This window comes from Trachypithecus francoisi, unplaced genomic scaffold, assembly GCF_009764315.1.
Source record: "Trachypithecus francoisi isolate TF-2019V2 unplaced genomic scaffold, Tfra_2.0 Lachesis_group12, whole genome shotgun sequence".
NCBI classification, from domain to species: domain Eukaryota; kingdom Metazoa; phylum Chordata; class Mammalia; order Primates; family Cercopithecidae; genus Trachypithecus; species Trachypithecus francoisi.
The window spans coordinates 73,145,499-73,171,595 of record NW_022681457.1 but is presented as its reverse complement, the minus strand read 5'-3'; the positions used below and the strand labels follow the sequence as shown (position 1 = coordinate 73,171,595).

Genomic DNA, 26,097 nt, shown 5'->3' with positions numbered 1-26,097 from the left:
CTGAAAATCTTAAAAGATGCTTGATTTCAACAGAAGGTAACAGCATGGCAAAAGTTAGAGGATAGAGGTGTAAAGGCATACTGAAAGTCAAGGCTATGGAAAGCACTGTGATGCGGTTAGAATGTAGGATGCCAGGTTGGAATTGGAGTCACTTGGTTAAGTGTAGACAATCAACAAAACAATCAAGTCCTGTTACATTTGCTGATTTCCAAGGTATAAATACTCTCACCATGGGCAATTTCAAGCTACCAATCTGGCATCACTAAACACAGAATTAGGGAGAGATGTTCAGCGGCTTGTCATTATAAAGTATTTCTACCACAGAGATACACTAGAAGGAAATAACCTTAATAACACAGACAATAGTGAAATACAGTAAAGTAGTTAGCCATTAGTTTTGGGTATTTATTGTTTGTTTTTAATATACCTATTTAACTGTAAGTTTATATAATTTAATTTTTAATAATGACTATGTTTAACAACTAGGTCACATAATTCCCAAAATTCTAACAATTGGCTCATATGAGCTAGTATGAACCAACTCTAGCACATGTTTATATCTTACATCATTTGTAATATGGGGATATCAGCAGTGTCCATTTCATAGAGTTTTGAGGGTTGAATGAATTACCAGAGAGGGCAAATAAAACACATGCTTTCATACAGAGAGTGTTTTACAAGTGTTTGCTATGAGGGCTATTATTCAGCTTGGGCCAAAGACAATGTTATTTTCACATCTGATTAGCTTGTGAGTATCCAAAAGAGCCATGACTGTGTTAGGCCGTAGTCACTCTGCAGATCATTTAATTAGCATTAATTGAACAGAAGTAAAGCAGTTAGGACAATGCCTTACACATAGGAAGCACCACATAAGTGATAGACACAATTTTATTCTGGTAGTTTTATTCATTATTATCAAGACCACATGGCTGGGCATGGTGGCTCATGCCTGAAATCCCTGAACTTTGGGAGGCCAAGGCAGGTGGATCATTTGAGGTCAGGAGCTCGAGACCAGCCTGACCAACATGGTGAAACACCATCTTGACTAAAAACACAAAAAATTAGCTGGGCATGATGGCCCCCGCCTATAATTCCAGCTACTCAGGAGGCTGAGACACGAGAATCACTTGAACCCAGGAGGCGGAGGTTGCAGTGAGCCGAGATTGTGCCACTGCACTCCAGCCTCTGTGACAGAGTGAGACTTCATCTCAAAAAAAAAAAAAAAAAGACCATTTCTATCGTTTTTTTAAACTATGTTAAAATTGTAGCTGGTATTTTACTCATCCACAAGAAAATAATGGTCAATAACCATTCACCTTTTCTAAAATGTCATTTCCCCTGAACTCAGGGGAATATGCAACAGTTATTCTCTTACCAGACGCAGAGGTCTAAAGCTGTACCTTTGTGAGGCAGTGATATATACATGCTCATGGAAGCAAAAGTTAAAAATAAAAGTAGAATAAAGATCTGAATGTAGCCCTGCTAACTGTTCACCTACTTGTCTCATCTACTTGAGTTTGAGCTATTTGAAGGCAGGGACCATGTCCAAGCCAGTAATGGGCTTCAAATGCTCCTCCCATCTTCTGGCAAACAACCAAACTTGTTTGTTTGTTTGTTTGTTTATTGAGACAGAGTCTCACTCTGTCTGGAGTGTGATGGCGCCATCTCAGCTCACTGCAACCTCTGCCTCTCGGGTTCAAGCGATTCTCCTGCCTTAGCCTCCCGAGGAGCTGGGATTACAGGCACATGCCACCATGCCCAGCTAACTTTTGTATTTTTAGTAGAGATGGGGTTTCACCATATTGGCCAGGCTGGTTTAGAACTCCTGACCTCGTGATCCGCCTGCCTGTGCGGGATTACAGGCGTGAGCCACGGCGCCCAGCCCAAGCTAGTTTTAGACTTAGCAATATCACTTCTTTTCATAAGGCACTATAGAACTTTTCAAGAGCTTGTGTCAGTGTTATCCACCTGTGGAAAAAAAGTATGAAAAACAAAACTTAAAATAAATCTGGCCTGGTGAGGTGGCTCACGCCTATAATCCCAGCACTTTGGGAGGCCAAGGTGGGTGGATCATCTTAGGTCAGGAATTCGAGACCAGCCTGGCCAACATAGTGAAACCCTATCTCTACTAAAAATACAAAAAAATTAGTCGAGTGTGGTGGTGCATGCCTGTAATCCCAGCTACTCGGGAGGCTGAGGCAGGAGAATCGCTTGAACCAGGGAGGTAGATGTTGCGGTGAGCCAAGATCGCATCATTGCACTCTAGCCTGGGCAACACGAGTGAAACTCTGTCTCAAAAGTTAAAAAAAAAAATTAAATTAATAAATCTATGTCTGGCCAGGCATACAGTGGCTCACACCTGTAATTCCAGTACTTTGGGAGGCTGAGGCAGGAGGACCGCTTCACCCCAGGAGTTCGAGACCAGCCTGGGCAACATGGCAAGACCTCATCTCTACCAAAAACAAAAACAAAAACAAATGCAAAGCATGGTGGCGTGCACCTGTAGTTCTAGTTACTGAAGAGGCCTGAAGCAGGAGGATCACCTGAGCCCAGGAGGTTGAAGCTGCAGTGAGCCTCAATCAAGTCAGCCTGGGTGACAGAGTGAGACCCTGTCTCCAAAAACAAACAATGTCTACAAATTCTAGCACTGTGTAAATATTATGTCAAATAATTTTATAAATTATTATTAATAAAAATTTCTTTAGGTGTGATAATAATTTGTGGGATAAATTTTCTGACTTTGTAAAAATTCCAGAATACCTCTGATTTCTGGTAAATTTAGCTAGTCATAAATTAAATGAGTTCCCGGAAGCTCAACAATTCCAAAACCAAAATCATGAGTCAGTTCATTCCTTCCTTCCTTCTTTTCCTTCTTTCCTTCCTTTCCTTCCTTCCTTCCTTCCTTCTTTTCTTTCTTTCCTCTTTCTCTCCCTTCCTTCTTTCCTTCCATCCTCCCTCCCTCCTCCCTTCTCTCTCTGTGTTTCTCTTTCTCCTTCCTTTTTTTTGGGGGGGACTGAGTCTTACTCACTCCCTCACCCAGGCTAGAGTGCAGTGGTACAATCTCCGCTCACTGCACTGCAACCTCCACCTCCCAAGTTCAAGCGGTTTTCCTGCCTCAGCCTCCCGAGTAGCTGGGACTACAGGTGTGCACCACCACACCTGGCTAATTTTTGTATTTTTAGTAGAGATGGGGTTTCATCGTGTTGGCCAGGCTGGTCTCAAATCCCTGACCTCAAGTGATCCACCTGCCTCAACCTCCCAAAGTGCTGGGATTACAGACTTAAGCCACCACACCCAGCCCAAAACTATGAGTCTTTTCAAAAATTTTATATCAAAAAGGTGATATTTAATGTGGAATTTGAGTGCATTTAAATAAGATAGTGACTTCGTAGAATAGGGACTGCAGAGTAAGAGTGTTCAGACCCATTCAAGTTTAATATAGCCCTACCTCTAAGAATCCTTTCTGTTCCTCAAATGAACTAATTGCTGTCTTCTGGTTCCTCTAAAAACCTTGGGGTCCGTGGCAGGGTGTGGGCTTAGGACTCATCTGATTACTTGTCTTCCCAGGTGGTCTCTGGGCTCTATCAGCAACAAGCCAGGTGTGATCATCCTTTTCCCCAGTCCTTAGCGTGGGTTCTGGTATACACATGCACACACAAATTCAGTAAATGATGAATAAAACGAAAGGCAGTCAAGATCCACCTGTTGAATGAACGTCTATCAGGAGCACTGTCATCCTTCTTGCTTCCTTCTTTTGCATATGTTGTTTGAGCTGTTCATTGAACCAAGGAGAGAGCATACTCTACCTTGGGCAGTGTGCCAGCCTTGCACAGAGGGACAGATGATTCAGCTTGATCGGGCTGTGTGAGAGCACAGAGGAAGCGACTAACCCAGACTGGAGGGTCGGGAGAGTCTCCCCAGGGGAAATGAAGTTGCATCCAGAGGGATTCCTGAGAATAATGATTAGCCTGATAAGAAGCAGAAAGGTTGGGAGTGGAGAGAAGCGGGTTTCTGTGAGAGAAACAATATGGACGTAGGCTTCAGGCAGAGGCAATAGTATTCCAGATAACGAAAAGCATTTTAGAGAGCCTAGTTTAGAATTTGAGAAAGAGGTGACAATGCTGATAATGAGATTGAAAGGGAGTCAGATTTGTAAACCATTTAGGGATTGTTTTAAGGACAGCCTTGAGGAGACATTGAAGGTTTTAACAGGAGAATGACATGATCCGATTTAAATTTTAAAAAGATAATTCTGTCAACTGCGCCAACAGTGAATTGGATGTGGGCAATGATGAACTCAGAAACAGCTGAGAGTCTATTGCAGAAGTCAAGGTGAAAGATGATGGTGGCTTGGACTTTGGTGCTGGGACTGGAAAGAAATGAACAATCTGATATATAACTGGAAGAAGAATCTCTCCGGCTGTGATGTGGGAAGAAAAGGACATGATTGGAGAGGTAGGGAGGGTTCACTAGCGAGCTAGGACTTTATTCTGATGGGATAAAAGGGAAGCCTTTTAACATTTTAATCATGGGCCTGATCCATTCCGATATGGGTTTATATAAATAGACCGCCTCGTGGAGGGTGGTGAGAAGATTGTCAGGCAGTGCACAGGTAAGAACTGAGCCTTAGACGGGGCGGGAGCAACGAATGTGGGGAGGCGCGGGAGACGAGAGATTGGTTTCGGAGTCAGGTACGGAGCCAAGCAGTCAGAGACCAGCAAAAATTGACGCAGGACGGTGAACAGCTGCTGGTGGAGAGGGGGATGGGAGCCGCCGGAGCCGCCCTCGCCTCCCGCCGCTGGGGGCGGAACCAGAGCACGCACTGCGCGATGACGCAGGACCGGAGCCGGCCTCGTTCTGGCCGCCGCTGCCGCGCTGAGGCGGAGTAGGATGAGGCCCGCGGCCGTGGCTCCGGCGTCAGCGGGGGCAGCAGCAGCTGAGGCAGCAGCTGAGGCAGCCGCGACGGCCGCGCCCCCCCCCTGCTGACCTGGATTAGGCCCAGCAGCTCCGTGGCCGCCGCCGCCCCGCGGGGGGGCGGGGTGGGGAAGTGCTTCGTCTCCCCGCCCCCCCCCCCATCGCTGCCTCGCAGGAGGCAAACGCCGCGACCCCAGCGGAGCCCGCGGCCCAGCCTTGAGCCCCCACCCCCGGGGGCTGGCATGAGCGGCCCCTTGGCGGCACCGTGGGGCGGTGGAGTCGCCTCCGCCTGATCCCCGGCCTGCCGCCCGACCCCACCTTGCCAACCGAGGCGGACCGCGGAGCGTGCGAACGACCCCACCGCTGCTTTCTCCTCCCCCAGATCACGCACCCCAGCTCCAGAAGATGGGGAACTGCCTCAAATCCCCCACCTCGGATGACATCTCCCTGCTTCACGAGTCTCAGTCCGACCGGGCTAGCTTTGGCGAGGGGACGGAGCCGGATCAGGAGCCGCCGCCGCCATATCAGGTAGGGGAGGGTGTGTGTTGGGGGGAGCAAGTAGAGGCAGCTCTGGTGGAGGTTGACGGGGCTTCGGGGCCGTCTCTGCCCCTGGCTTCGGCAAGGCCTGGCCTGGGCGGCATTGACCCCCTTAGGGCTGGATCTGAGGGCATTTACTCTCTGATCTCAGAATAGGGTTGATTCTTCGCCTCCCCTCGGGCACCGTGTGGGGATGATACTCTCTGCCCTTGAGTTCTGGGATCAGAGTATGTGATCACATCCCCTTGGCCAGTGTCTGGTGGTTCGCTTGTGGAGTTTGGGAGTGACATTTTCCTGCCTTTATGTCTGAATCGTATGATTTCCTCATCGCACCGCCAACTGGATTATGGGTTCTGGATAGGTGGTTGCCAAGCACCACCCCCCCCCCCGCCCCATTTATGTTTTCATGTGTGGTCATCCTCTTACCCCCTCCCTCGTCTTTTGTTAATTGGATCTGGCAGGTCTTCATTTCTGCCTCTGCTTGGGAGACGGATCTCCAAGTGGTGATTTTAACCCTAGCGACATCGAGTTACTTGTTTTTGTGTGTGTATATATATATATATATATATATTAATTTTAATCCCTCCTCCTTTTGCTCCACCCATATGACACACCTTTTAAACGTGCTGACTTAAGAAAACTTGATTAGCTTCAACTTTGGAAACCTTTAAACCTAGCTTGGGAAATTCCTTCGGTTACTCGTGTTCTCCCTTTGTATCAAAGACTCTCCTGAATATGTTTTACTGCTTTTTGTACAACAATCAGTAGTCCCAGATGTGTTGCAGAATTCGAGTGAAGACCTCTTAAACTCTAAATAGGTATGTGGATGCTATAATCCATAATACATGTTTGAAAACCTTTCCTGTACTTTTTCCATTTTAGATGATCTTGAATACAACCTTTTCCAGAGGGCTTCAGTAGTAGTAGTACTTAATTTTTTCCTGAAGAGTTTAGTTTTCTGACTTGGCAGGCTCCTTTGTTGTTCCATGTGATGACATCATTATCTAGTGTTTTCTTTTCTCATTCCTGTGTAAACCAATGTCTCATCACACCAGAAAAACCTGATCATATATGCTGGTTTTCTGAATAAAATTCTTCTGGGGCATTTCGTATATACCAGTAAAGTCCAGTCTTGATTGTGGTATACAGAAGCCTCCGTGACTTCTCTCTTACATTCTGTATTCCAGGCCTACCAAATACACCATGCTGTTCACACCTTTGTTTTGCTCCAGTTCCTGTCTGCTTGGAGCCCTTCCCCCAGGTCAGCCAGGTGGACATCTAATCCTCTTTGAGAACTCAGCTTTCATATTTGAAGTCCCAGCATTCCCTTTCCTCCCAGCCCAAATCCCTTGCGTCCCCAGTGAAACCTCTACACTTCCATAAGCAATATCTATAACACTTTAGTGTTGTACCTTTGTTAGATGTATATCTCATCCTTGCATTCACCTCCTTCAGTACAAGCTGCATGAAGGTAGAGAATCTGTGTTTCCGGTTTGCTGTTGTATCCCTGGCATCTGCCTCAGTAGGTACTCAGTAACCGGGAGATAGATTACAAGTAAAAGCCCTTGAGAACAAGGACTCTCCCCTCACTCAGTTTCTGGCACATAAGCACCTAAATGTTGAATTAATTAATGAAGTTGAATTTAGTATTTTCTGTATTTACACAACTATTTTTTCCAAAGTAAGTTGTCACAAGGGTAGTCTCTTAAAAATCAAAGCTGAATCTGGGTGTCTTTACAAGTACTTTTGAGTGAAGCAAGCAAGCTATGTTTATCCCTCACTCTCTTTCCCCTCTATATTTACTATACAACAAGAGTGCTTATTTCATTTTTTTTTTTTTTTTTTAATGAGACGGAGTCTCGCTCTGTCGCCCTTGCTGGAGTGCAGTGGCATGATCTCACTGCTCACTGCAACCTCTGCCTCCCGGGTTCTAGTGATTCTTGCTGCTTCAGCCTCCTGAGTAGCTGGGATTACAGGCATGTGCCACCACGCCTAGCTAATTTTTGTATTTTTAGTAGAGACAGGGTTTCACCATGTTGGTCAGGCTGGTCTTGAACTCCTGACCTCAAGCAGTTCACCCACCGCGGTCTCCCAAAGTGCTGGGATTACAGACGTGAGCCACCGCATCTGGCTTGAAGTTTTTATTTTAAAATCTCTTGGCCGGGCGCGGTGGCTCAAGCCTGTAATCCCAGCACTTTGGGAGGCCGAGACGGGCGGATCACGAGGTCAGGAGATCGAGACCATCCTGGCTAACACGGTGAAACCCCGTCTCTACTAAAAATACAAAAACTAGCCGGGCGAGGTGGCGGGCGCCTGTAGTCCCCGCTACTTGGGAGGCTGAGGCAGGAGAATGGAGTGAACCCGGGAGGCGGAGCTTGCAGTGAGCTGAGATCTGGCCACTGCACTCCAGTCCGGGCGACAGAGCGAGACTCCGCCTCAAAAAAAAAAAAAAAAAAATCTCTTATGCTCCCTACCCTCACCCCCTTCTTTTTTAAAAAAATAGAGACAGGGGCTCCTATGTTGCCTAGGCTGGTCTTGAACTCCTGGCCTCAAGCAATTCTCCTGCCTCCTATCCCCTTTCTTTCCAGGCAAATTGAATATCTTTGACTTGTTCTCTTTCTCCTATCCTTATGATAATTGTACTATTAAAGGTACTAGAATTTATGGAAACTGTGTTTGCCTTTTCCAGAAGAACTAGATGATGATGAGGGATGAGGGGTTTTTGGTGTCATGAAGGAACTTTTTTTGGAAATGTTATATTTTTGACAGTGGGAGTTTTTTATGGTTGCGCTTTCCTGAAGTGAATGACGCAGACTAATATACAAATTCAGTATCAATTGTAAGAAAATTACTTTAAAAGATGGAAGCATTGGCCGGGCGCGGTGGCTCAAGCCTGTAATCCCAGCACTTTGGGAGGCCGAGACGGGCGGATCACGAGGTTAGGAGATCCAGACCATCCTGGCTAACACGGTGAAACCCCGTCTCTACTAAAAAATACAAAAAATTAGCCGGGCGAGGTGGCGGTCGCCTGTAGTCCCAGCTACTCGGGAGGCTGAGGCAGGAAAATGGCGTGAACCCAGGAGGCGGAGCTTGCAGTGAGCTGAGATCCGGCCACAGCACTCCAGCCTGGGCAGCAGAGTGAGACTCTGACTCAAAAAAAAAAAAAAGATGGAAGCATAAAAAGAAAATTTTGGAGAAAAAGTATTGTCCCCCACCCCCAAAGAAGTAAGATCTGTTTTAGGAATGGTTATTTTAGATGATCTGAGAAACAGCAGTCCACAGTTATTTATTCATTTGTTTGAGTTGGGAATCTCCCTCTGTCATCCAGGTTAGAGTGGATTGCTCACTTGGCAGCCTCAAACTCCTGGCTTCAGGTGATCCTCCTCCCTTAGCCTCCCAAAGACTGGAATTACAGGCATGAGCTACCTCACACAGCAGATTTATAATACTTTCAGTTGATAAAAGTAACCTTTTCAACAAATTGTATGTAATTAACAGTGAATAGCTGATTGTAAAGGAACATGTTCTCTTGAGGTGAGAAGTTAAAAGATGTCATTGTTTGCTGCTTTATATGTACAATGTACATATAATGACAAGAGCCAGTTCCATTTATTTCCTATTAACATCTGACAAATTTGTTTTTGCCTAAAAGTAAACCCCCTGCACTATTATGATCCAAGTTTGTGCATATTTCTTTCCATAGTTTCTTTTGTAGCCTCCTAACTAGTCTCCCTGCTTTCACTCTTGTCCTTGCTAAGGCCTGCCCTCAACACAACAGCCATATTTTTTTAAAACTGAACTCTACAGTCTGCCCAACCCTTTGTGGATCCTTGTCTCATTCAAAGTAAAAATCAGATTCCTTATAGTGTCCCATAAACCGTACATAATCTGTACCCCATGTTTCCACACATGTCCCTTGACACCTACAGCTAACCCCTTTGTTGGCTTCCCTCCAGCTTCCCTGGCCTCATTGCTATTCTAGGACCTTTGTCCTCCTTATTATGTCTGGAGTACTCTTCCCCAGATTTCATGGCTGACTTACTCCCTCACCTCCTTCAAGTCTTTTCTCAAATGCCACCTTAAACCTTCTCTGACCACCCTATTTGAAAGTGCAACCTGTCCTAATACCCTGGAAGTCCCTCTCACCCTGTTCTGTTTTTCCCTCCCAATACTATTTGTTACTTTCTAACACAAGTTAGAAAGTTACATTGTCTATCATCTGTCTTCTCCCACTAGATAGAAAAGAGGAAAGGGGATTTATTTATTTATTTATTTTTGAGGAGTCTGGCTCTGTTGCCCAGGCTGGAGTGCAGTGGTGTGATCTCAGCTCACTGCAAGCTCCGCCTCCCGGGTTCACGCCATTCTCCTGCGTCAGCTTCCCAAGTAACTGGGACTACAGGCGCCCACCACCACGCCCAGCTAATTTTTTGTATTTTTAATAGAGACGGGGGTATCACCATGTTAGCCAGGATGGCCTCGATTTCCTGACCTCGTGATCCATCTGCCTTTTGCCTCCCAAAGTGCTGGGATTTCAGGCATGAGCCACCGTGCCCAGCCGATTTTTTTTTTTTTAATTGGTGTTTCCTAAGTACTTATAACAGCGCCTGGCACATATTAGGCATTCAGTAATTTGGTTGAATGAATGAATAGATTTCTTTTAAATGAACTAATGTATTTGAGGCAAGTATACTTGAACTGCTTGTAAGAACTCTGCGTTTTCCTAGTGCCATTTTTGCTTCTATATTGTTGATCAGTTTTTTGTTGTTGTTTTTTGTTTTGTTTTTTTGTTTTGTGACTGGGCCTCCCTGTGTTACCCAGGCTGATCTCTCTCTGTATATATATGTTTGGGTTTTTCTTGTTTTCTCTTTTTTGAGACCAAGTCTCGCCCTGTTGCCCAGCTAGAGTGCAGTGGTGCGATCTTGGCTCCACCTCCTGGGTTCAAGTGATTCTCCTGCCTCAGTCTCTCAAGTAGTTGGGACTACAGGCATGTGCCACCAAGGCCAGCTAATTTTTGTACTTTTGGTAGAAATGGAGGTTCGCCATGTTGACCAGGCTGGTCTCAAACTCCTGACTTCAGGTGATCTGACTGCCTTGGCCTCCCAAAGTACTGGGATTACAGGCGTGAGCCCCTGCACCTGCCGTTTATATTTTTTAAATTTAAAAAATAGCAACAGGGTCTCATTATGTTGCTAGTCTCAAACTCCTGGGCTCAAGGGATACTCCTGCCTCAGCCTCTTGAGTAACTAGGGTTACAGGTGCGCTTCTACTCTGCCTGGCTTAGGTTTTTAAAAAAAAATTATTTCCTTTAGAGATGAAGTCTTGCTGTGTTGCCCAGGCTGGAGTGCAGGTGCAATTATAGTGCATTGCAGCCTCCACCTCCAGGTCTCCAAAGGATCCTGTGGCTTCAGTCCCCTGAGTAGCTGGGACTATAGGGGTATACCACTGTGTCTGGCTGTTGTAGATCAGTTTTAAGGAATCCAAAAAGTCAAATTCCAGTAATATTAAATACAGTCATTGGTTTAAACTAATGTATTTAGTGATTTAGGGGGTTTTGCCCTGTATATATATCACCACAAGATATTTATGTAATGGTACAGTACTTGGGGGAGAAAAAGGAAGTACTTGAATCTCTATCCTTGAAGTATTTAGGGTGTTTATCGAATTAGAAAGTAGAAACAAATTTGTCGCACCCTCCACCCAACTCCCATATTCGTAAATGTTTAAAAAGAATACAGAGGAAATATGCCCAGCCAAGGCAGTCTTGGAAGGACAGTGAGTGGGAGGATAAGCCAGGAAAGGGTGAAGGAGGGAGGTCCATGAGAGGGGGAGGCCAGGTAGGCAGCCCAGTCCTGAAAGACATATGTAAAACAGTTTGAGGTTCCCCTCTGTCACTGTGAGCTTTGTTATGTGCTCATTTGAGGGAGGCACTCTGTTAAAAGAGCATAATATTCATTGAACAACAAACCATGTTACACTTTCTAATCTGAATATGTAAAAAGAAGGGTAGATACCTCTCAATTTTGCGGTAATTATATAGTTTGAGATTCGCCATTCTTCTTCCCTGACCTATACTTTTTGATTAATACATTTGAAATTTTAAAATCCTAAGTTTGTATAGCATTGAATGCAAGTATAGCTCTGCTTTTAGAGTCAGATGGTCCTGTGTTCAAATTCTGACTCTGCCGCTTACATGTAAAATATGAAGAAGGAAAGGATTTATCAGATTGTGTTGGGGAGCTTTTTTGACAAATAAGAAAATGTAACATTTTGGATATTTCAAATTGCACCTGCATAAAGCTTTCTTTTTTTTTTTTTTTGGCCGGGCACAGTGGCTCATGCCTGTCATCCCAACACTTAGGTGGCCAAAGCAGGAGGATCATTTGACCCCAGGAATTCGAGAACAGTCTGGGCAACAAAGTGAGACCCCATCTCTATTAAAATGCCAAACAAAAACAAAAACCTTCTTTTCTTGTTAAAAGGATTGGTTTATCCCGTAGAATGCACTAAAAATAACCCCCTTCCTTATAAAAAATCTAGAATGTAATGGTTATTTTTAAGCATGCAAAGCTATAATGTTTTGTGGGGAATGGGCTTTTTTTTAGAGATGGAGCCTCACTTTGCCCAGGCTAGTTTCAAACCCCTGGGCTCAACTGATCCTCCCACCATGCCTCCCAGTGTTGGGATTAAGTATGTGAGTCACTGTGCCCTGCCTGTAATGGTATATATTAATGCCTTATTTTCCTGATAACTCACAAAATTAAATTTAGATAAAGCGTTGTTTTTTTCTTATTAGCATTTTGTTTAACATTTTGGTGGAAAATATCCCCAAATTTATTTCACATATCTTGGCCTTATTATACAAATTATTCAGCTTTTAACAGTTTACCTTTGTGAAGTTTTATCCCTTCCCTTCATGTTCAAGAAGTTCAGCCTTCTTATTGAGGGGCAGATCAACTCACTCCACCTTTGTTAATAAAGCCTTCACTGACCATTTTTTTCCTCTCACTGCTGATTTGTCATGTACGATTTGTTTTGTGTTTGTAACATTTATCTGGAAATATTGCCTTATTAGCTTTTGTTGCTTTAACAGTTATTTTTCCACATCACAATTTCCTCAAGAATGAGAATGATACATTAAACTTGTAAGATATCTTAGTGGAGTAGAATGTTACCTTCCATATTGTAGACACTCAATGAATATTTGATGATAGACTAACTTAGAACTGTGCCTTCTTCACCTTGTAAGGTCACCATCATAATTGAAGTCCTCATCAGTTCTTATAGCAACATAATTGATGTCCCCTCCTCATTCATTTCATTCCATGTTGCCAGATAAATTTCATCCCTGATCAGATCGCTTGCCTCGTAATCCTTAATGATTCTTTTTTTTTTTTTGAAACACAGTCTCACTCTGTTGCCCAGGCTGGAGTGCAGTGGTGTCACCTCAGCTCACTGCAACCTTCGCCTCTCAGGTCCAAGCAATTCTCCTGTCTCAGCCTCCCGAGTAGCTGGGATTACAGGCATGCGCCACCACACCCAGCTAATTTTTGTGTTTTTAATAGAGGTGGGGTTTCACCGTATTGGTCAGGCTTCTGTGCAACTCCTAACCTCAGGTAATCCACCCTCCTTGGCCTCCCAAAGTGCTGGGATTACAGGCGTGAGCCACCATGCCCGGCCCTTAATGATTCTTTATTATAACTAACCACTGAAGATATCTGACTTAGCATTCAAAGTCAGGATTTGGCTCTGTGTATACTTTTTCAGCTCTTCATAGCCTTGTGCTTTCTTTTATACAACCTGTATACTCCAGTCATGCAGAACAGTTTGGGCCGGGCGCGGTGGCTCAAGCCTGTAATCCCAGCACTTTGGGAGGCCGAGACGGGCGGATCACGAGGTCAGGAGATCGAGACCATCCTGGCTAACACGGTGAAACCCCGTCTCTACTAAAAAATACAAAAAGCTAGCCGGGCGAGGTGGCGGGCGCCTGTAGTCCCAGCTACTTGGGAGGCTGAGGCAGGAGAATGGCGTGAACCCGGGAGGCGGAGCTTGCAGTGAGCTGAGATCCGGCCACTGCACTCCAGCCCGGGCAACAGAGCGAGACTCCGTCTCAAAAAAAAAAAAAAAAAAAAAAAGAACAGTTTGCTGTATTCCATATATGTCTTCTGCTTTCCTCTCTTTGCCCATTCTATACCCATTGCCCAGAATGTTCTTCCTTAATCCTTCCCAGTCTCATTTCTAATATTCAGGGCCCAGTTCAAATGCCAAGAATCCACGAATTCTGATTTCTCCTACATATACTTTTCTTAATCTGAACTCCTTTATTACTTTGTGCACCATTCTTAGGACATTTTACCCTTTTAATTTTAATTATTTGTGATAGTGTCACATCTGCTCTTTTAGAATTCAAGTCTGGTTCATTTTCGCATTGCTAGAACTACAGTTTTCACATAGCAGGCACTTACACTTTAGTGAATGTCATGATCAGCAATTTTGCTGTAAGAGTGTGTGATTGTATGGTTGTTAGTGTCTATTAAACATTCCCAGAATCCTGTGCTTTAGTGTTTGGCCTATCCTAATTTATAAAGTATGTAGAGCTCTGGGAGAGTTAATTTCATTATATATTTTTTGAATTTGGTTTTGTGTTCTATGAAGTTCAGCTTGCCTAGGTGACTTATAAATAAGTAACCAGTTATTTGTTATTTGTGTGACCGCATTGTTGCGGGTTTTTTCTTTGTTTCTGCCTGACCTCTCAATCTGAATGCACTTTAATAAAGGCTGATTTTTTGGCTTTAAGATTGTATGCATCATTAGGAGTAAGACAGTCTGTGTTCAGAGTTTAATTCTAGAGCTAATTATAGGGTAACTTGAGAAGATGGGATGGTGAGTTACTTGGTACATAAGATCTGAGCACTTGATTTTCTTAAAATATTTTTTAGGTAATACTTAGTAGAAACCTTTGTTGCAGAATTTTGATCTTCAAAAGTTTTAATATAAATACTTAGGTAGATTGGGATTCTTTTTCTTTCTTTGAGACGAAATCTTACTCTGTTGCCTAGACTGAGTGTAGTGGCATGATCATGGCTTACTGCAGTCTCAACCTCACGGGCTCAAGCCACCCTCCCACATCAGCCTCTTGAGTAGCTGGGACTACAGGCGTGCACCACCTTGCCTGGCTAATTTTTATTTTTTGTAGAGACAGGGATCAAGCAATCCTCCCACCTCAGTCTCCTGATTAGCTGGGGCTACAGATGCATACCACCACACCCAGCTATTTTTTGTAGTTTTAGTAGAGACAGGGTCTCACTAATATTGCCCAGACTGGTCTCAAACTCCTGAGCTCAAGCAGTCCACCCACCTCGGCCTCCCAAAGTGCTGGGATTATAAGTGTGAGCCACCATGCCCAGCCAACAGCCTTTTTTTTTTTTTTTTTTTGGAGTTGGAGTCTTACTCTGTTGCCCAGGCTGGAGTACAGTGGTGCAGTCTCAGTCCACTGCAACTTCTGCCACCTGGGTTCAAGTGATTCTGCTGTCTGGGCCTCCTGGGTAGGTGGGATTACAGGCGCCTGCCATCATGCCTGGCTAATTTTTTTACTTTTAGTAGAGATGGGGTTTCACCGTGTTGGCCAGGCTGGTCTTGAACTCCTGACCTCGTGATCCACCCACCTAGGCCTCCTAGAGTGCTCAGATTACAGGCATGAGCCACTGGGCCAGCCACCAACAGCCTATTTTCAATAACCTATATGGATGCAGACAGAAATAACTCTGTACCTAACTCTGTACCTGAAGTAAGGTAATACATAAAAGACATATTCGCAAATGCAAGAAAAGAAATAAAACACATCTCTAATTCTGATTGTATCTACAGTCAACCTCTTGTCACTTCCCTCTTCATTTGCAAATTTGCCTTGGCTGAGACACAGTCAAGAAAGAAGACAAGAGGCCAGGCACAGTGGCTCACACCTGTAATCTCAGTACTTTGGGAGGCCAAGGTGGGTGGGTCACCTGAGGTTTGGAGTTTGAGACCAGCCTGACCAACATAGAGAAATCCCGTCTCTACTAAAAATACAAAATTAGCTGGGCGTGGTGGCACATGCCTGTAATCCCAGTTACTTGGGAGGCTGAGGCAGGAGAATCTCTTGAACCCAGAGGTGGAGGTTGCATTGAGGCTAGGTTGTGCTATTGCACTCCAGCCTGGGCAACAAGAGTGAAACTCCATCTCAAAAAGAAAAATAGAAGACAAGCTGCATGCAATGGCTCATTCCTGTGCTACCAGCACTTTGGAAGGCCAAGTGGGGAGGATTGAGCCCAGGAGTTCGAAACCAGCCTGGGCAACATAGCGAGATCTTGTCTCTACAAAAAAAAAAAAAATTAGGTGTGTTGGCACATGCCTGTAGTCCCAGCGACTCAGGAGGCTGAGGCAGAAGGAATGCTTGAGCTCAGGAGTTGGAAGGTACGTTGAGCTGTGATGGCACCATTGTACTCCAGCCTGGGCAACTGAGTGAATGGGCGCATGGGGAAGGCCAGGTGTGGTGGCTCACACCTGTAATCTCAGCGCTTTGGGAGGCTGAGGCAGGAGGATTGCTTGTGTCCAGGAATTTGAGACCAGCCTAGGCAACACAGTGAGACTCCCATTTCTATAAGAAAAAATTTAGTCTGTAAGTGGAGAGTTATTGTTTAGTGGGTAGAGTTTTCTGTTATATAAGATGAAAAGTTCTGGAGATGGATGGTGGTAATGGCTGCATAACTTTATGAATATATGTGATACCACTGAACTATACACTAAAAAATTGGAGCTGGGCATGGTGGCTTGTGCCTTTGGTCCCAACTAACCAGGAAGCTGAGGCAGGAGGGTTACCTGAGTCCAGGAGTTCGAGGCTGCAGTGAGTTATGATTGAGCCATTGCATTCCAGCCTGGGCAGCAGAGTGAGACCTTATCTCTTATAACTAACTAACTAACTAACTAACTAAATAAATAAATAAATAAATGGCTGTAAAAAGTTGATTCCTTACCAGTAACTTTCAATATTGAATTAACAAATATTGTGTGGTATTTTTAACATGCTCAGAGTTCAGGCTTTTTTCACCTGTGATCTAAATGAAAGTGAGAGTGAGGTGGTGAGAGAAGTCTGGGTGGAAATGTGAGTGAAAGGCTGAGGAAAAGCTGGCTTAGATAGCTGCAGTGTTTAGTTATTTTTTTCAGAGACGGAGTTTCACCTTGTTGCCCAGGCTGGAGTGCAGTGGCTCTTCACAGGTGTGATCATAGCACACTACAGCCTCAAACTCTTGAACTTAAGCCATCCTCCTGGTTCAGCCTCCACTGACTGAGCCAGGTTCAGCTGGGACCACAGACTCATGCTACCACATCCAGTCAAAGTGTGTGGGTTTTTTTGTCTTCAGTTAGGTTCCTCAGGTTAAATGGAAGTATGTGTTTGTTTTGTTTTGTAGAGACAGTGGCTCATTGTGTTGGCCAGGCTGGTCTTGACCTCCTGGCCCCAAGCGGTCCTCCCGCCTCACCCTCCCAGAGTGCTGGAATAACAGGCATGAGCCACTAGGCCTGGCCAAAGTTGAAAAGTAAAGTGATAAAAGGCCGGGCGCGGTGGCTCAAGCCTGTAATCCCAGCACTTTGGGAGGCCGAGACGGGTGGATCACGAGGTCAGGAGATCGAGACCATCCTGGCTAACACGGTGAAACCCCGTCTCTACTAAAAAAAATACAAAAATCTAGCCGGGCGAGGTGGTGGGCACCTGTAGTCCCAGCTACTCGGGAGGCTGAGGCAGGAGAATGGCGTAAACCCGGGAGGCGGAGCTTGCAGTGAGCTGAGATCCGGCCACTGCACTCCAGCCCGGGCGACAGAGCGAGACTCCGTCTCAAAAATAAAAAAATTTAAAAAAAATAAAAAAAATTAAAAAAAGTAAAGTGATAAGGGAGAAGTAAATATATTTTATCCTTTTGGAGAATTTGCTTGACCTATTGCTTTTTATATTCAAATTGGCCTTTTGAACTCTTAGTTGAGTTCCTTGTTTTGACAATGGGTACTTAAAATTTCATATGAATGCGTGTGTCCCTATCTTTTAATTAAATTGCTAGCCTAGAGTGTACTCCCAGAGGCCAAATGAGTAATTATCTTGTTACTTAATCTAGAAAACATACTGCAAGGTAACTAAAGGATATGAAAGTGTAAGAATAAAGAAAGCAACCCTCCAAATATATTTGCTTCTAAAATTCTTAAAATTTTCTGAACACTCATAAAGTTGAATGGCTTTAAGAAGAGTGAGACTTTATAACTGACCCGGTTAGTTAAAGTTACATGTAATTTTGTATAACAGTTTAAACCTTTCTTTTGTGGAAGAAAAAGAAGCAGTTTACCGTAACTGAGTAGTGAGGCCTTAAGGGTAAGAAATAGTATGCTTGATACCTAGTTTCCTTTTTTTTTTTTTTTTGAGACCGAGTTTCGCTCTTGTTGCCCAAGTTGGAGTGCAATGTCTCGAGAAAATACATTTACAGTGCTATACTGTATTTTCTTTTTCTGTTTCTTTTCTCTCTTTTTTTTTTTTTTTTTTGCTTTGAGATGGAATCTTGCTCTGTCACCCTGGCTGGAGTGCAGTGGCACCATCTTGGCTCACTGCAACCTCCGCCTCCCGGGTTCAAGCGATTCTCCTGCCTCAGCCTCCTGGGTAGCTGGGATTAGAGGCATGTGCCACCATGCCTGGCTAATTTTGTGTTTTTAGTAGAGACAGGGTTTCTCCATGTCAGACTGGTCTCAAACTCCCGACCTCAGGTGATCCGCTCACCTCGGCCTCCCAAAGTGTTGGGATTACTGGCGTGAGCCACCGCACCCGGCCTCTAGTTTCTTCTATCAGTTAGCAAGTATGTTATAAGCTCCACAGGGAAAGGAGAAATAATGAGTCTCTTACCCCTAGGAGCCTACAGTTAAGGAACAAGACATGAAGCAGCTATGAGGTCAGCATGAAATAGTAGGTAATCAAGTATTAGATTGTTTGGTATATAGTTTTGAAGTCATGTGATCAGTTTGTGATAGGGCAGTGAATCACAAATGTACTTTTTAGCTTCTGAATCCTTGGGATAATCTTACTTGGAACTTGAGTATAAAAAATGAATAAAAACAACAGAACTGCCCTGATTAAATTGAGTGGTGGAGCTTGGAGCCAAAAAGATAGCCTTCTCTATTCACAGGTTCCACATCCTCTGATCCATCCAATCACAGAAAATATTTGGGAAAGAAAACAATAAAAAATAATACAAGAGATAATACAAATAAAAAAATATAGTGTCACTATTATGTAGCATTGAATTAGGTATTATAAGTAATCTAGTGATGATTTAAAGTATATGGGAGGGTATACAGGTTATATGCAAATATGCCATTTTATAAGGGACTTGGGCACCTGAGGATTTTCGTGTTCAAGGATTTTGGAGTCAGTCGGGTGGGACTAATCATTAGATGGTAGACATGAATTTGGAGGTCATTGAATTGTGTAATTTTGTACAGTAAAAGTGTGTGTGTGTATCAATTTTAATTAAAATGTAATATACAGAAACTAGTGTGTCTTTAACAGAATATCTTAAGTTTCTTTTGATTGACTGATTGATTGGTCGATTGGTTGGGATAGGGCTCTCGCTGTGTTGCCCAGGATGACAATGGGCTCAAGTGATCTTCCTGTCTCAGCCTCCCAAAGCTCTGGGTTTACAGGTATGAGCCACTGCACCCAGCAGGTTTCTTAATTACATAGCCTGGTGCACTTGCAAAATACAGCCACAACTATAATATAGTCTATTTCCACGCCCCCAAAAGGCTCCCTCCTGCCCCCTCCAACAGTTAGTAGCTTTTTTCCAAAGGTAATTGTTGGTTGGTATGACCTCCTATCACCCATATTTGTTTTGTGTGGTCCTGAATTTCAAACTGAATAACATTCTAGCATTGTTTGTGAAATTTGTGTTCTTACATAATGGCAGTAGTTCACATTCTTTTTCATTGCTATGCAGTATTCAAAATTGTATAAATATACCACATTTTATTTATTCATTCCATTGTGTGTATTCGGGTAGTAATCAATTTTTGGCCATATAAAGAAAGATGCTGTGAATGTTATACCTGAGCACCTATTTTGAATATATATCCAGGGATGGAGTTACTGGATAATGGAGCCTTGTGTATAGTTTTTCCTGCAGCATTTTATTACAGAAATTTTCAAAAATAAGAGTTTACAGAATTGTTTGAATACCCATATTCATTCCTACCACCTAGATTCTGCAGTAAACATTTTGCTGTATTTGCTTTCACACGTACCTGTTTATCATTTTCCTGTCAATCTATCAGGTTGATGTGTTTCAAAAAAAGTTGCCAAATAGTTTTCCAAGTGGTTGCCCTAATTTTCTGCTTGTACTGACAATATAAGAGTTTCATTTATGCCACATCTTCACCAGAACCTGGTATTGTCAATCTTTATATTTGAAACTTTTTTCAGCTTTGAAGTATAATTGATAAAATTATATATACTTATGATGTACAACATGGTGTTTCAATATATGTATACATCGTGAAATGATTACCACAGGCAAGCTAATTTACAGATCCTTCACCTCACGGTTATGATTTGTTATTGTGAGGATATTTAAGATGTATTTTCATAACAGTTTTCAAGTATACACAATACTTTGTGCTAAGCTGTAGTCACTGTGTTATACAACAGATCTCCAGAATTGTAGATGTTTTATTTTAGACAGTAGGTGTGTAGAAGTATAGAAATGCAGTTGACCCTTGAACAACATAGAGTTGAACAGCAGGGGTCCACTTACAGTGCTAATTTGTTTAGACAAGTATGTTGGAATTTTTGAGATTTGTGACAATTTGAATCAACTTAGGTGATTCTCATTTTTTGAAATATCAAAAAATTAAGGTGTGTCATGATGGATGCATAAAATATGTAGATACTAGTCCGTTTTATCATTTACTACCATAAAACATTCACATCTATTATAAAAAATTAAAATTTGGGCTGGGCATAGTGGCTAATACCTGTCATTCCACACCTTTGGGAGGCTGAGGCAGGAGGATCAGTTGAACTCAGGAGTTTGAGGCAGCCTGGGCAGCATAGCAAGACCTCATCTTTACAAAAAATCAAAAGAATTAGCTGGAGCCAGGTGAGGTGGCTCACGCCTGTAATCTCAGCACTTTGGGAGGTCTAGGTGGGGGGATCACTTGAGGTCAGGAGTTTGAGATGAGCCTGGCCAATATGGTGAAACCCTGACTGTACTAAAAATACAAAAATTAGCTGGGTGTGGTAGCACATGCCTGTAATCCCAGCTACTCAGGAGGCTGAGGCAAGAGAATTGCTTGAATCCAGGAGACAGAGGTTGCAGTGAGCCAAGATTGTTCCACTGCACTCCAGCCAGGGTGACAGAGCAAGACTCCATCTCAAAGCAAAAAAAAAGAAACAGAAAAAGAAAATACAGTATAGCCCTGTAAATGTATTTCCTCTTATGATTTTCCTAATATTCTTTCCTCTGGCTTATTTCATAAGAATGTAATATGTTATACATGTAACATATGAAATATGGGTTAATCAAATTTGTGTTATCTGTAAGGCTTCTTTGGTCAAAAGTAGCTTATTAGTAGTTAAGTTTTTGGGAAGTCAAAATTTAGGCCAGGCATGGGGCATATACCTGTAATCCCAGGTATATGTCTTGGGAAGCCAAGACAGCAGATCATTTGAGCTCAGGAACTCGAGACCAGCCTGGGCGACACAGCAAAACCCCATTTCTAAAAAAAATACAAAAGTTAGCCATATGTGGTGGCAGTCGCCTGTAGTCCCAGCTATTTGAGAGGCTGAAGCAGGAAAATTGCTTGAGCCTAGGAGGCGGAGGTTGCAGTAAGCCAAGATTGCATCATTGCAATCCAGTCTGTCTGGGTAACTGGAGTGAAACCCTGTCTCAAAAAAAAAAAAAAAAAAAATTATATGAAGGTTTGCAATTGCACTGGGCGTCGGGACCCTTAACCCCCATCTTTAACGGTCAACTGTATTTCATTGTGGTTTTAATTTGCATTTTCCCAATGAGTACTAGAGTTAAGAATGTTTTCAAATGCTTGTTGGCCTTTTGGCTATTGTCTTTTGTGAAGTCTTTTGTCCAGTTTGTGTGTGTGTGTGTGTGTGTGTGTTTGAGACAGGGTTTCAAAAAAACTAATTTTTTTGTATTTTTAGTAGAGATGGGGTTTCAGCATGTCGGCCAGGCTGGTCTCAAACTCCTGACCTTGTGATCCGCCCGCCTCTGCCTCCCAATGTTCTGGGTTTACAGATGCAAACCACCATGCCTGACCTTGTCCAGTTTTTAATTGGGTTACCTGTCTGTTAAAAACTTGATTTATAGGAGTTTAAAGTATATTATATTTTACTAATAAAAAAGAATGGTAGTTGTTCTCTGCATAATATTTAGAAAATAAGGCCGGGCACAGTGGTTCAAGCCTATAATCTCAATACTTTGGGATGCCAAGGTGAGAGGATCCCTTAAGGCAAGGAGGTTGAGACCAGCCTGGGCAGCATACCGAGACCCCATCTCTACAAATAATTTTAAAAAGTCAAGTGTGGCGGCATGCACCTGTAGTCCCAGCTACTTGGAATGTTGAGGCAGGAGGATCACTTGAGCCCAGGAGCTCAAGGTTACAGTGAGATATGATCACACCATTACACTGCAGCCTGAGCAACAGCAAGATCTTGTCTCTTTAAAAAAAAAAAAAAAAAAAAGGAAATAAAGAATAGAGGGAAAGTAGAGATTGTGTTAGATCCTAGAATGCAAAGGTAAATACAGTGATCTCCATGTTCTCTGTACCCGCATTCTAGAGAGGGATGTAGATAAATGGATATAAAATACACTGCCATAAATTTTATGAAGAATAATGTTTAGGGTGCTATAATTTGCTCAACACTTCATTTTTTGCTTTCTTGATATTTTAAATAATAGTATGAATGTTTAATCAATAAAACACTTCTTGTTTTAGAATATTTTATTAGTATAAATTTTTTTAGGAATTGCTAAATCTGGCCAGGCACCATGACTCATGCCTGTATTCCTAACACTTTGGGATGTGGAGGCGGGAATATTGCTTGAGCCTAGGAATTGGAGACTAGCCTGGACAACATAGTGAGGTCCCATTTCTGGCAAAAAAAGGGAAGGAATTGCCAAATCAAAGAATGTGAGGATTTTAAAGCTCTACACAATAAAACAACCAGATCATCCTAAATAATTTATTGAAACCATGGAAAAGTATGTTCCACAACAAAGCATACCTCTTTGGTGACCAAAATGTGGCATTGGTGAATATTGGGGGTTCCGCCTACAACTTTAACCCCCTTTGTGTTGGCACATTCATGAGATAATTCTGTTGACTAAGTTATGGTTGTTGTTGTTGTTTTTAATCAAAGAATAAAACATGGTCTCCTTGATTAGAGTTAGATATCCCTTGCTAGCTCCTTGGATGAATTCCTTTTTCTTTTTCTGTTTTTGAGATGGAGTCTTGCTCTGTTACCCAGGCCTGTAGTACGTTGGCACAATCTCTGCTTACTGCAACCTCTGCCTCCTGGGTTCAAGCAATTCTCCTGCCTCAGCCTCCTGAGTAGCTAGGACTACAGGTGCATGCCACCACACTCAGCTAATTTTTTTGTATTTTTAATTGTAATTTTTATTTTTATTTTTATTTTTGAGATGGAGTCTTGCTCTGTCACCTAGGTTGGAGTGCAGTGGCAGGATCTCGGCTCACTGCAAGCTCCATCCCCTGGGTTCAAGCGATTCTCCTGTCTTAGCCGCCTCCCAAGTAGCTAAGATTACAGGTGCATGCTACCACTCCCGGCTAATTTTTGTATTTTTAGTAGAGAGGGGATTTCATTATGTTGGCCAGGCAGGTCTCAAACTCCCAAACTCAAGTGATCCGCCCACTTTGTCCTCCCAAAGTGCTGGGATTACAGGTATGAGCCACTGCACCTGGCCATTTTTTTGTATTTTTGTAAAGGCAGGGTTTCACCACGTTGGCCAGGCTGGTCTGAAACTCCTGACTTCAGGTTGCCGTGGCCCCTCAAAGTGCTGGGATTACAGGCATGAGCCACCGCACCCAGCCTAGTTCCTTTTTCAAATGAATAGTACATAAGTATATGTTGGCTCTTACTAACTTTACTCTGGGAGAAAAAAACATAGCTCCAATTTTCTTTTCATTGTGTAGGCTCTTGAATAGAATACTTGCATAGAATAACAATAGCTTATACATTGGTGAGGGGAGTGTTTACATTGCCTCTAACATACTGTTTAATGCATAACATACATTTTTTAATTATCACATAGTATCTGTAAAGAGGAACTATATTATTTTAAATAATGTTTATATGCTATGTGATATGTATATATGATATATGTTTCTACTATTTATATATCATGTATAATATGTACATTATAGCTGACATAGAGACTAAGCAGTTTGTACTCTGGATAAATTTGTTACATTTAATTTTTTATTTTTCTTTTTAATGACAGGGTCTCACACTGTTACCCATGCTTGAGTGCAGTGGCACAATCATAGCTCATTGCAGCCTCAAACCCTGGGCTCAAGCAATCCACCTGCCTTAGCCCCCTGAGTAGCTGGGACTAGAGGTGCACACCACCACACCTGGCTAATTTTTGTCTTTTTGGTAGAGACAAGATCTCGCTCTGTTTCCCAGGCTGGCTTTGAATTCCTGGGCTTAAGCAATTCTACCTTGGCTTCCCAAAGTGTTGGGATTACAGGCGTGGGCGACTGCACCCAGCTGTGTTTCACTTTCTTGCTGGTGTTCTTTGAAGCACAAAAGTGATTAATCCTGATTAAAGCCAGTTCGTCTATTTTTTTTCTTTGGGGAGCTTTTGGTATTTTCAAGGAGGAGGTCAAACTTCATTCTTTTGCATGTGACTAGCCCGATGTTCCAGCACGATTTGTTGAACATAGTTTTCTTTTCTCATTGAATTATCTTGGTATTCTTGCCAAAGATCCATTGTCTATAAATGTGAGAGTACATTTCTGGACTCTTCTGTTCCATTGGTCTATATGTCTGTCCTTAGGCTAGTACTGTACTGTAGCTTTGTAAGTAAGGTTTGAAATCAGAAAGTGTGAGTCTTTTGTTTTGTTTTCCCTTTTCAAGATGGTTATGGCTATTCTTAGTCCCTTGTATTTCCATGTGAATTTTAGAATCAACTGTCAATTTCTGCAAATGAGCCAGCTAGAATTTTGATAGAGCTACATTTTTTTTTTAATGAACCTACATTGATATATTCAACGATTGCCCGAACATCACTGGAAACCCATTGTTTACCTTAGAGTTCATTCTTGGTGTTGTACATGGATTTGCCATGTATAGTGACATGCATCCACCATTATAGTATCATACATATAGTTTTACTGCTCTGAAAATTCTCTGTGTTCCATCTGTTCATCCCTCCCCTCAACTTCTGACAACCACTGATGGTTTTATTGTCTCCATAGTTTTGCCATTTGCAGAATGTTGCATATTTGGAATCATACAGTATGTAGCCTTTTCAGATTGGCTTCTTTCATGTAGTAATACGTATTTAAAGTTCCTCCATGTTTTTCATGGCTTGGTAGCTCATTTTTTAATGCTGAATAATATTCCATTTGTATTGATATACTGTAGTTTTTACCTACCAAAGGACACCATAGTTGCTTCCGCATTTTGATAGTCATGGATAAAGCTCCTGTAAACATTTGTTTCTGGGTTTTGGTTGGATGTAATTTTTCAACTCCTTTGGGTAAATACCAAAGGGTGCAATTGCTGGATCAAATGGTAATAGTATGTTTGGTTGTGTGAGAATTATCAAACTGTCACCCAAAGCCTACCATTTTTTTTGTTTTGTTGTTGTTGTTGTTACTGTTTTTTGAGACGGAGTCTTGCTGTCACCCAGGTTGGAGTGCAGTGTGGCATGCTCTCAGCTCACCACAACCTCCACCTCCCTTGTTCAAGCGATTCTCGTGCCTTAGCCTCCGCAGTAGCTTGGATTACAGGCATGTGCCACCGTGTCCAGCTAATTTTTGCATTTTTGGTAGAAACGGGGTTTTACCATTTTGGCCAGGCTGGTTTCAAACTCCTGACCTCAGGCCGGGCGCGGTGGCTCAAGCCTGTAATCCCAGCATGGGAGGCCGAGACGGGCGGATCACGAGGTCAGGAGATCAAGACCATCCTGGCTAATATGGTGAAACCCTGTCTCTACTTAAAAATACAAAAAACTAGCCGGGCGACGAGGCGGGCGCCTGTAGTCCCAGCTACTCGGGAGGCTGAGGCAGGAGAATGGCGTAAACCTGGGAGGCGGAGCTTGCAGTGAGCTGACATCCGGCCACTGCACTCCAGCCTGGGTGGCAGAGCAAGACTCCGTCTCAAAAAAAAAAAAAAAAAAACAAACTCCTGACCTCAGGTGATCCTCCTGCCTTGGCTTTCCAAACTGGGGTTACTGACAGGAGCCACCGCACATGGTTGCAAAGCATACCATTTTGCATTCCCACCAGCAGTAAATGAGAGTTTCTGTTACCACACATCCTTGCCAGGACTTAATGTCAGTGTTTTGGATTTTCACCATTCTGATAGGTATATAGTGGTATTTT

At 43.0% G+C, this 26,097-nt stretch overlaps 1 protein-coding gene across 1 annotated transcript in view; it reads left to right on the top strand.

Moving 5' to 3' along the window:
• Positions 1-4,845: 4,845 nt before the first annotated feature.
• Positions 4,846-26,097, top strand: part of RNF11 (ring finger protein 11) — a 37,657-nt gene continuing 16,405 nt past the window's right edge. The window contains exon 1 of the mRNA XM_033226422.1: positions 4,846-5,442. Coding sequence (XP_033082313.1) covers positions 5,320-5,442 — 123 coding nt within the window. The 5' untranslated portion in view covers positions 4,846-5,319. The remainder of the gene's footprint in view (positions 5,443-26,097) is intronic.